The 12,429-nt window shown below is 39.6% G+C and overlaps 1 protein-coding gene across 1 annotated transcript; it reads left to right on the forward strand.

Moving 5' to 3' along the window:
• The first annotated feature begins 5,429 nt into the window (after window positions 1-5,429).
• Window positions 5,430-11,546, forward strand: ntmt1 (N-terminal Xaa-Pro-Lys N-methyltransferase 1). Its single transcript, XM_046066775.1, has 5 exons — window positions 5,430-5,542; window positions 5,774-5,992; window positions 7,658-7,817; window positions 8,738-8,990; window positions 10,516-11,546. Exons 3-5 carry the CDS (start codon window positions 7,659-7,661, stop codon window positions 10,770-10,772), a joined length of 669 nt encoding a protein of 222 aa, XP_045922731.1. The 5' UTR covers window positions 5,430-5,542; window positions 5,774-5,992; window position 7,658; the 3' UTR covers window positions 10,773-11,546.
• The last annotated feature ends 883 nt before the right edge of the window (window positions 11,547-12,429 follow it).

Here is a 12,429-nt window from a genome sequence, read left to right on the forward strand (position 1 = left end):
CACTCTAGGACTCCTCTTAACCTCATTTAGCATTTTGCGCCGTGCTCGTGCAATCATTTCTGCAGGATGGCCACTCCTAGGGAGAGTAGAAACAGCTAAACTTTCTCCATTTATTTACAATTTGTCTTACCATAGACTGATGAACATCAAAGCTTTTAGAGATACTTTTGCAACCCTTTCCAGCTTCATGCTAGTCAACAATTCTTAATCTTAGGTCTTCTGAGAGCTCATTTTGTTTGAGTCATGGTTCACATCAGGCAATGCTTCATGAGAATAGCAAAATTAACATTGGTGTGTTTTTTTATAGAGCAGGGCAGCTCTAACCAACACCTCCGATCTCGTCTCATTGATTGGATTCCCATTTGGCTGATTCCTGACTCCAATTAGCTTTAGAGAAGTCATTAGCCTAGGGGTTCACATACTTCTTCCACCCTGCACTGTGAATGTTTCCACAGTGTATTCAATAAAAACATAAACATATAATTGTTTATGTGGTATTAGTTTAAGCAGATTGTGTTTGTCTACTGTTGATCAGATCACATTATATGATCCATTAATGCAGAAATCCAGGTAATTCCATGGGGTTCACATACTTTTTTCTGCAATTGTAGACTTTTGGTTAAATTCATCTTCACCTCACAAGGTAGGATCATTCAAGCTTTGTACCAAACATTACCAGACCATATCCCAAAACTTCAAAACTAACTGTTTGCACTGATCATCACAATTACAACAATAAACTTTCTATCTATAGATCTTTCTAGTTATGTTCCTATATGACAGTCTAAATGTTTTTCAAAACCTCCTTTAGACTGCCATGGTATAAATCTGGTGGAGACGTACTATAGACCTTTGTTGTATTTTAATTTAAAGCTACTACAATCAGTATTTTTATATTAACTATGGATCATATTGATTCTTGAATGTGAAAGGGGCTGATCATAGTGACAAACCCACAGAGCCTTATCACCTGACTGCAGTTCTTTATGGCATCTTTCAGTTTATTGTTTTGATTTTCCAGCCCACAACTTGAATGTTTTGGTTCACTCTCGGTGCTTTCATAGTTTTGATTTCGGTCTCAGCAGGCAGCAGTTTTCAGCTTATTTATTTGTTCTTACTAAAATAGTAAAGATAATTGGTCTAAAGTGAGTCAGAATCAGCCCTCCTGTGGTTATTAAAACCATCAAATTCCCAGAATACAAAGGACAAGCCCTCAGTGTTCTCAGTGACAGCTATACTGCCCTGCAGACAGGTTCACCGCTCTATTCCAACGCCAGATCATCTCTGGTGGGTCTTTAACATTTTATATTCCAACATCCAACATGACATTTCCCATCTTCATAGCTCCCCGTGCATCACTGTGCTCACACCAAGGCTACTCACCAAAAAAGTAGAAGGCAGGCTGTTTTCAAATCATCATCCATTTTTAAAGAGCGCAGTTACCCATGGTTAGGTTAGAGTCAACAGTGAGTAAACTGGTAACATATTGAGAAACATGAGTATAGTTGCTATGGTTACCCAACCATATGTCACACTGGAAAAGTATAGGCACTATACATACGAACTTTATTTTTGAGTGTACTGTTGATGTCAAAGCAATTACAGCCTGAAACAAAAATCAAAACGAATCGTGCATAGCAGTGAAGCAGCTGTAAGAAAAAAAAACAAACAAAGTAAAAAGCACTGTTGCTTTCTTTTTCTAAAGTGAAAATTGCAGATTTCCAAGTCCCAGTTTGAATGACGTCTGTTGCCGCATGTATGGCATCATTACATGTTACATTACCAGCAGGGCATTGCAAAGTGTGCGGCATAAACAGAGCACTAAAATCATTAGTGACGAGTACAGATTGCATATTATTAGTATGTAGTACACACAGCTATATGTCAACCCTTGTCTGTATCAGATTCTTTTTCAACCTCAGTGAGAATTGACTAAACTGTTTTTATGCACAGCATATCTGTATTCTTTATCCCTCTTATTTTCTGTGTCTTTCACAAGGACCTTACAACAAATCTTCGTTTATATACTGCACATACTGCCCATAAATAAAATATTCTCATGTAGCCTATACCAGTTTTCACACACACACACACACACACACACACACACACACACACACACACACACATATATAACTGATAACTGATAATTTTCCTACAAGCAACATACTGTGTGTTCAGTGCAGGAATGAACAAATCTTCAACACCAGATCCTCAAGCTGGACTGAGTATACAAGATCATTAGTGACACCAACAAAACCAGTGTTTTTTTGCACTAGAGCTCCCCCCACTGGTGACTGAAGGTAATGATATTCAGGTGGCAGCTCAGCCTTGATATTGTGTGTTCCTCACTGGTTAGGAGCAAAAACATGCTGACACAGTTATGTTGATGAGTTCTTAACTTTAGAAAGAGGGCTTATGTGTAGGTTATATAGACTTATTGAACTAAATGAAACAGACTAATGAAAATTAGAAACCTGAACTGAGCATTACTTTAAGGCCCCAGTGTATTTCAAAAAAGTGCTTGTTGGATCGTCTAACAACAAACCCCTTTTATGATGGCAGATGCATCTGACAATTTTTCTGTGTTTCTGAAACACTAGTCTGACTATTTCTGCCCCCAGTGGTGGTAACAAAAAATACAGCGTGGCAGACATGGTGGCTTTATAAAATGAACAAAATAGATAGTCAGCTAGACGGAATGATTGTACCCCTAGCTTCTTCAGAAGCTTTCAGCCACATCTCATGGTCTTCCTCAGCAGATGGAATTTGCTCAGTCGTCATGGAAACACATTGACTGTATGTAGTAAAGTTTTTATTTTTTATTTTATTTATCTATTGGGTTTTATTATGACGACTGTATCTATACTTGCCAAGCATAGTGTAAAAATCCTTTAATTTCATGCTGACCATGTGTCTCTGGATAGAGAAGTGGGCTGCTGCTCTGATGCACACCAGCCTTTTTACCCTGATGGTAGTAGTGTGTCAGCAGGCCTGGAATATAGCAAGGTAAAGTCTTATTTTCTGATGAAAATGTGTCTTCTTCTATAATAGAGACTCTTTAGATACACTGACACCAGTTATGACTAATAAAATATGAACAATTAATAAGGATAAATCTATATTTGGGAAAACAAACATGTAGAGAAATGGTGCCGGTAATAATGTGGTGATATGTCAGATGTCAGCACATTACAGCTTCACAGTACCAACACTAAGGGTAGAAGGCAGAGCAAGACTTAAACTGACAATAAACTGCTGTGACAGAAGTTGATAATTCTTAGATCTATACTGCACTGCCCTCCTGTGGTTTGTTTTCTGCACTGCAGCTCTACTGTAAGATTCTCCATCATGCAACTGCACCACTTTGTAGTGATGAAGATGTCTGCAGCCGGCATATTTTTGCTGTGTACTGCTAAGCATTTTAACACTCACACTCACAGAGTTTCACAGATTCACACCTGACAGTTAGTCAGTTCAACCACAGTCACATACTGCTAGTGAGGCCCTTTTCCCAGCAGACATTTGGACTTGTCAGAATAGGAAAAGCACAGGTGTTACTAATTATACCGACTTTGCACAGTTGAAATTCATAAATGTATTTTACCATTCTGCTGTTTTCAAGCTGGGGTGACAGTTTTTGTTTGGAAATGAATCAAGTGATTCAGGAAAACCAGTGACAGTATTGTGTCAGTATGTTCAGTGGAAGCACTGTGTGTTCAGGGCTGTTACTATTGAACACACTGAGGTCATGTTTAGCAACCTGGGGGGCGTTTACATTCTGGTGTGGGGATTGCTGGCACGACTACATTTTGAGGCAATTGAGAATTAACACTTTTCTGTATCTAAATGGCTGATTCCAGTGAATGTATTTTGTATTCACTTTTCCCTCACCAGAATAGGTGTCCTTGCTTTACAGTGGAAGATTAAAAACTGAATTTAGACCCTCATTTTGAGAGATATGAAGTCAGCTCCTCATGCCATGTAATATTATTAAAACAACAAACAATAAAAATACAAATAATATGATAATATTATTTGTATTTTTATTGTTTGTTCTTTTAATAATTGTTCCTTGGAAAAATTCTACTGCTTGTCAAAAAGCAAGACATATTTTCAATGTAAGATATATATTTTATTGTTTTTCCGCTCTTTCTTTTGATTTTAAAATGTAATTTTATTGTTTATATATATATATATGAAGCCAGTCCCAGCTGACATCGGGCAAAAGATGGGGTACACCCTGGACAGGTAACCTTTAAGTATGCTCGGGAAGTATGCTGGGAATTGTTGGGTCTCTGTTAATAATATCACAAAGAATAGGCTACAGTCTAGAACTGCTCTATATGAAAAGTGCAATGAGATAACTTCTGTTGTGAATTGGCGCTAAAAACATGAAAGTGAATTGAAGTGAATTAAATAAAGCGTGCCCTGTAGAGTTTTCTCACAAACAGGAGCCAAAAAAAATCCATATTTCTAATAGAGGCCAAAAACACCACAGGGTACCCATATTATGGGTATGCCCGAATAGTCAATGAATTGATTGGTGGAGCCTGATTCGATTCCCAATCTCACAGTCGACTCACCCTTATGAAACGAGAATCATACCATTTTGGTTATATGGGGGTGCTCAATGTATGGTTTTCTCCCAGTAAGTTAAAATACAGCCTACTATGATTTAAATATCAACATGTGAAAATGTGAAAAGAAAGAAGCTTTTAATAAATCTTTTTAAAGTGTGTGAGTAAATCAAAAGCTGTAACCCTAAACCTTAAAGTAGGGGGAGTCAGTATGCATGTGTGGTGTTGTGTGTGTGTGTGTGTGTGTGTGTGTGTGTGTGTGCGTGTGTGTGTGTGTGTGCGTGCGTGTGTGTATGGTAGAAAAGGAGAGAGACAGAGCAACAGCAGCGCCAGTGATGTGCCGAGTTGTGCGTGAACATTTATTTTTCATTTACCCTATTGATGAACCTCTCCAAGAATATTAATTTTTTGTGAACAGTAGGCTACTTGAAATAGACCCTTGAACCACAGCGTGCATCCAGCTGTCTACCAGTCGGCGGACTTGCACAACTGTGCACAAGACTGGTGAATGGCAGGCGGGCAGAGCAGAGAGAAAATGGTCCAGTACAAGTCTCAGTTTAGCTGGAAATGTTCAGTGTAAGTTACAGTGACTAATGAAGAGACACTGCAGCTCTGCAGCTTCTCAAGATTAAAGCGGGGCTACCATCATAATGAACTGACTTCGACCACAACAAAAGCAGACTGGATGAAATACCAAACTCTTGTTTGAAGTGTCTGCTTGGAAGGACACAAAAAGCATTCAAAGATCCAAAACTTATTGTGTTCCTCAAGCCAATGAGAACTCAGAATCATTAATTAGACTGCTCTTAATCTAATGCAGCTGTGATGCTTCTGTACCAGATTTTAAATACACATCTGATGGACATGGAATATACCAAAATCAACCAGAAAGGGAAAAACAGAATAAAAAGAACACTTGAATGCTGTAACCCAATGAAATAGGACAGAAATGTGCAGATTCCGTAAGTTCATTAGCAATACCTGAGGAAACAACTTTGTATTCTAATGAGTCGTGAGGCAGCATTTAATCACTGTTAATTTAACTGAGCATTTATGAAGTATATTAGTTTGAAGTATACAGTTTGTTTGTTGTATTTCTTTTCATATTTCTTTCTCAACTTTAATTTGTTTTTTCAGTATCACCATAATATGCATCAAACTGTACTGACATTTGCTTTGTGTTTTGTGACTAGGCTAGATTTAATTAACATGATCAACGTGTGAGCATGTGTGCCTCGGTAAGGTCAGCCAGCAGGGGCGCTGTTGCCACTTCTCCTCCTGGGAACCAAATAAGGAAATGACGTGGTGCCTGAGCAGAGATGGTCCCAAATAGAAAACTGAAATACTGACACCGGGACCGGGTCTGTGAGAGGCAGAGGAGTGTGTGGGATCTGGCGGTGACACAAGACGAGGTTAGTGTTATTAGTCGCTTTTTTCTTGTCAAGTTTAGAAATGCCAGAAACCAGAAGAGCTGTCGCCGGCTAACTACAATAGCTGGTTGGCTAAAACTACAACATATAACTTTTCACGTGCAGGGCCTTTTTAGCGGCACTTGTAATGAAACTGTGTCGTTATCAGTTTAAAATGAACGTTAAGTGTGGTGGGATACGACAGTCATGTGTAAAGTTTCATGTTGAAATTACAATGGACAGCTTTTTTATTATTAGCTTTAAATGTATTGTTACAAGTTAGTTAAATGCAGCCTCATATTTTAAAGGTCCAGCCCTATTTACGCACTTTAACTTCCCACGTGCAAGTGGTCATGACGTCCCGGTTCTTCGCGTTCTAACATGGTTTTAACCTGCTATAGCTAAGTTATTACTGTTCCTAATATGTCTTTAACTGTGCGTAAAATACATTTAATAGCTTTTCTGTGGTAAAAGAAGGGTCATGTTAACACTGTGGTGTGGGCAGTTGTGTTATTTCATAAGAATTACAATGAATGTGGGTGTTGAAAAGTCCCTCAGTTGTGTGAAGTCAAGTTGGAGACTAACACCAGTGAACCACGCCAGTTAATAAGTGTGTATATATAATATAATAATAATATATAATATCTTTAAAATGGTACTACAGCCGGTAGGACTGTATAACGTGTGTATCCTCCAGCCTCAGTCTCATTCATTCTGCCTGGGCTTCCTGTGATGTTAGAGCCTCAGAGGAAGAGTGAGTCCTGTCCTGGTCACAAGATGAGGGCTGACAGCTGAACTACAGATTTGGCTGCTGCCCACACTGCGTGTGTGTGTGTGTGTGTGTGTGTGTGTGTGTGTGTGTGGCGTGTGTTCATCTACATGCAGAGCAGGTGATAGACCACTGTACACATAACACATTGCTAGACTGGGAAGTTTGATTATACATCCTTTGAGATATGACAGAGGTGACTGAACATGAATGATTAATTAACTGGTCCTATTTGTCTGCTCTAATCAGGCTTCAGAAAGCTGTTAATGGGTGTATTGTTTTTATTTCTTGTCCTGTGCCCACATACTGGTTGTCTTTTCTGGGTTTTTGGGGGTGTTGTTTGATGTGATCCCCATTGGGGATTAATAAAGCTTTCTAATCTAATCTAATCTTAATTACAGAGTTGTGTGGTGCACAACAGGTGGAAGACACCTTTTATGAAAAAAACAATAACCCAGGAATAAGAAAACACAAAGCACAAGAAGTAAAGACATGTAAAACAAATGAAGGCTTTTAATTGGAATAATAAAAAAGTAATTTTACTTGTCAACAATAGCAAAATGTCTAGGTACGTCTGAGTGCAAAAAAATACAGTTTCAAATTGCTTTTTGAAGAGAGACAAAACAAAAATTGTCAGTGTATAAAAATATGTGACACACATTGTAACATGTAACACAACTCACCCGCTCCATTGTTGCTATAATATCTCCTGCACAGTTTTCACATCACATACAACACCTAGGAACCGTGACCAGTTTAGAGAGTTATAGCATAATAAAAAGGTTGTCTGGTCTGATAAATGCTGGTTCTGACTGCTACACAGTGGTGGTGGACTGGTGGTGGTGACCCTTTAGACCGTTTTCTTGTGAGTGAGTTATGTCATCTGTGGACTGTGACAGGATGGGTGACAAAGCAGTAGATGAGGCAAGCTTCTACTCCAATGCAGAGGACTACTGGAAGGAGGTTCCACCCACAGTGGACGGCATGCTGGGAGGCTACGGCAGTATCTCCAACATCGATATCAATGGATCCAGGTCTTTCCTGCAGAAGTTCCTCGGTGTAAGAAACTCTTTTAAGATGGGAATGACTTACGAACTGACTTGACAAAATTTAAAGACTTGCAACTCAACTTTGACTTTAACACCAATGACTCATGACGTCCCTTGGACTTGAGCCTGGAATAACAGTAAAGCTCCAAGTTAAAAAAAGTGTGCAGCAAATTAACTCTTTATTTATATATATAATATTCAACGTAGAAGCCTCATCCTGTTTAGGTCTTGAAACACAAGTTTAGACTTGATCTTGACTTGGGAATTGTTGGACTTGACCTTAAAAATATACTTAAATAACATTTAAACCCAGTGTGCAGAGACCTTAGATTACATACAATGCAGAATGAATAAACTAGTGTTTGACTGATCTAAGTTTTTTAATGGCCAATATTTAGAGAGCAATATGGCTGATGGCCAATATATAATGCCGATATCAAGACAAAATAAATTCATGTATAACTCCATTATTCTGTGCATAGTACAATCTAATATACATGTTTAGATGTATTTTTTATAATCATAGCATGAATAGATTTCAGAACCTGACTGGTGTTTAAGGGAGAGTGGGGTACAGTTTGTCAGAAGTGAAGTCATTCACCTTCATCATTCTCTACAGTATATTTAACGCTAGCCAGTAATGGTGTTAGATGAGATCTGCTGTCATTTAGGAGAAACGTGTTAACATTTAGCAAAGGCGATGGTGACTTGAGGACATTTAGGACTCCAAACTAACTTTCACCATCTTCCAAAAACTCACAAGGGGGACACATTTTGATTTGAATTCTGAACATTATTATTATTAGTAGTAGCAGTAGTAAGACTTTTATTACATTTGTAATGTTCAGTGGTTTCTTTGCTCTTTCAAAGCATTTGCATCCTGACAGAAGCAGCGTGTGTCACAGCTTTTTTGTGTTTTTGCCGTTGAAGGAAGGGGAGGGGAAGACGGGCAGCGGCTGTGCTCTGGACTGTGGAGCAGGCATTGGGAGGATCACCAAGCGTTTACTGCTTCCTCTTTTCAACACCGTGGACCTGGTGGACGTGACGCAGGAGTTCTTGGACAAAGCCAAGACATACCTGGGAGAAGAGGGCAAGAGAGTGGGGAACTACCTTTGTTGCGGCCTGCAGGATTTTGTACCAGAGAGTGGACGCTATGATGTCATCTGGATCCAATGGGTCATTGGTGAGTCTGCGTCCATGGTTGCCATCAGTGAGCAGTGGTTTTTTGTTTAATTAAAATATTAATCGCATTGTTACGCGAACTGTTATTGCGCACTTTTAAATGTACTGCTATATACACAAAAGTGCAATAATGTGGTTTGCAAACGCTTTAAATAAATAAGGTGCTGTTGCCTGCAGTATTCCCTTTACACAGTAGCAATAAAAGATTTCTTGTAAATCTCAACTTAACCATTAATTTATGGAGCGGTCGTCTTATGTGCGTGTATTCAGCATTGAACACAGGGTGCAGATGTTGGTTTGGGTTGTTTGAGTTGTTTGATAGGTTGCGTCATTAACAAGCAAGCGGCTCACCTGCTGCCGTAGTTACGGATCGCGGGTGGAAAAATACAGGAAAAAGATGACAGCGTAGTCTGCTGAAGCCTCCCTCCGCTGCTTGTTTGGATGGCTGATTTGCAGGCTGATCAACATCCCACCTCTCCTGTGACCCATGGTTTGACTTTCCAAATAATAATAATTTTTTAAAAACTGTGTTAACGTGCCCAGCCCTAAATAATAATTTATATTTGAATAGAAAGATTTTGTGCAGCTCTTACAAATAAAATGGTTATGTAATCGTTGAGACTGTTGGAAAGTGCGACATGTAATTGGCCAGATGCTCCAAACAAAAAGGTGTGTCAGCGTGTCTGTTCTTCTGCAGCCTTGAAGTTTAAAGAACCATCTCCTTGTGTGACAATCTGCAGGGAGGGACTTTCTCCTCTCTGTCACTCTGTTTAGACACAACTCACAAAATGTGCAGTAAGTATGTAATTTAAAAAACACAATAACAAACAGAAGAGATACAATTTCTAATAACTATAGAAGGGTTGGAAATGAACACCCGTTGAGACCGGAACCGCGACACTAAAGTCCATGGTCTCGTGTCGTGGATTCAAGAGACAGAACCGCTCCCGGACTGTTGAGCTCTCTGGAGGCGGCGGCGGCGGGCGGGGGTTGTGGTGGTTTATATCGTATTTATATCGTATTATATTGGCAGGAGGTTGTTCTGGGTAATTTTCCACCTTAGTTTAGTGTTTATTTGCTACTTGAATCTGCTACTCTTCTCTTCTCCCCACACTCACTCTCACACATTAGTGAGTGACATCTTCAGTGGTGCGTTCACTCTCGCCCAATGTTGAGAACGTTGATCCCACAAAAGCTGTGATGCTGTGGCACCAGGACTCTGTCTGTCTGGACAACTTCCTGAATCCGTGTATGATTCGTTCTTTCATTATTTCGTTTCAAAACCAAATCGGGAAAACCGTTTTTTGTTTTTTCTGTTTTAACACCAAAACGGATAAATGGAAAAACAGAAAACCAAAAAACAGACATCTGTTTTGTTTTTCTGAAAACAAAGGAGCTGCGTTTTATTCTATCTTTGACCGGTGTTGTATCCCTACAACCTGTTCTCACTCCCCGACTCCTCACATGTGGCATAAGCCTGCTTTTTTCTACACCGAACATCTTTGCTCCTTTTTTTTCCCCCTCAGGACACCTGACAGACGATCACCTGGTGGAGTTCCTGAGACGCTGCCAGAAAGCCCTGCGGCCCAACGGCCTCATCGTCATCAAGGACAATGTGTCGTATGAGGGCGTGGTCCCTGATGAGGTGGACAGCAGCGTCTGCCGCGACCTGGAAATAGTTCACAGTCTCGTGAGCAGAGCGGGCCTCCGAATCGTCCACGAGGAGCAACAAATGAACTTCCCAAAGGAGATCTACCAAGTCCACACACTGGCTCTCAGATAGAGGACTGTTCCCTCCTCCGTGGATAGGACGAGGACAGCCTTATATGTACACAAAGTATTTCTAATGTGGAAATGATGTTTTTCTAGTCAGCGATTTATTATTTGTTTGGAAATGATCTGCAGTGGGAGTGTGTTTGGTAACTACAAGCATCAGTCTTCTGCTCTGTGCTTACTGCTGAGTCATCTTTTCTGGGCTACCCGGCCTTATGCTACAGTCACATTACACTTGTCTTATCAATATTTGCTCCGTCTCCCATTCAGGATCAACAAAATTTTTGTTCCACTTAGGCTGGTTGGATATGCACAGTCGACTATGATGCACTCATTATTCTAGCACTGCACCCCCACCAGACTACAAACTACAGCATCACTCTTACACTGTTTACAGTTGTCATCACTTTGCCCAATATTTATTTATTACCCAAACTGGAACTATGGCATCACATCACAGACCACACCCTTACCCCAGTGTTTACTGGAAGCATTTCTGAAGCGCAGCTACTTCAAGCAGTCTGTTCTTAAGCTGACACGTTTAAATATTGTTTGGAGTTAGAATTTGTGGATGTTATACAGCTTATTGGAAACATGTTTGCAGGTAATTTGTGGTCAATGGGGTAACAGAGACTGTGGCTGTGTTTTTACTAGTTTAAATTGGGGATGTCCCAATCAAGTTTTAGGGTATGTGCTGATACAGAGTCTGATCTGATGCTTCTATTTACCTAAATGTTCATTAAATGTATCTGACGCATTGGAATAACAGCTGAAGCACACCAAATTCAGCCCTCCTTATTTTTCCCAAGTTTCCTGATGCAAATACTGAAGGTCCTGGTTCAAAACTGTTGAGTTTCTAAGCTTAAATTATTGATATGATATAAATGGAAGTTTAACTGAAGACTCCTGAAACTGGCTGCAGGGGAGACCTCTTACTGATGGAACCTTATAAACCATCTTTGGCTAAGTACAGACGCCGGCTTGCAGAGATCCTATAAACCCAAGCACAGATAAGTGTTATTTTGACCTGTTATAATGCTACTTTTGGAATTATCAACAACAACTGCTGAAATGACCTGCCGTCGCTGCCACATGTAATTTTTTATGAAGTGACGCTCAGCTACAAAAAGAAGCTGCTAACTTAATAATTTGTACACTGACCAATGCCAATATAATATATATGGAGAGTTTAACATTTTGGTTCTTCAGAACTGCTTGTCACGGTTGAATAGCTTCAGAAACCTGCCTTTTTTCTGAGGGAGGCTGTGTCACACCAACGTTCTGAAATCGATCATCCTACATTCACATCTGCTTCATATGGAATATGGATTAAACCAATACGTCTAATTTGGCGCCCGCGTTTAAACATCAGATTTGTACATCTTACGACGACACAAAATACAGCATTAACACGTCGTTAACGTTTTAAGACATTTGAACAAAAAAGTAGAGATGGTCGACCACCATGATTCTTGGTTTCGGAAAAAATATGTAATCATCGGGCAAGAAAATAATATTTATTTGATCCCAAATAAATTGTGCCATGAAATACACACATGATGTTTGATGATGTCAATTTAAAAGATAAGTAATAGTATAGTATATAAAACACATTGGAATTATAACTCGTACTGGCCGGACGTGCACATCTGCTCGGTCAAAGGTGA

Source organism: Micropterus dolomieu, linkage group LG13, assembly GCF_021292245.1.
Source record: "Micropterus dolomieu isolate WLL.071019.BEF.003 ecotype Adirondacks linkage group LG13, ASM2129224v1, whole genome shotgun sequence".
NCBI classification, from domain to species: domain Eukaryota; kingdom Metazoa; phylum Chordata; class Actinopteri; order Centrarchiformes; family Centrarchidae; genus Micropterus; species Micropterus dolomieu.

Coding starts and splice junctions, on each gene's coding strand:
- ntmt1 (XM_046066775.1), top strand. CDS start 7,659: ATGGGTGACAAAGCAGTAGATGAGGCAAGCTTCTACTCCAATGCAGAG. Junction 7,818..8,737: donor TCCTGCAGAAGTTCCTCGGT/GTAAGAAACTCT, acceptor TTGCCGTTGAAG/GAAGGGGAGGGGAAGACGGG. Junction 8,991..10,515: donor CTGGATCCAATGGGTCATTG/GTGAGTCTGCGT, acceptor TTTCCCCCTCAG/GACACCTGACAGACGATCAC.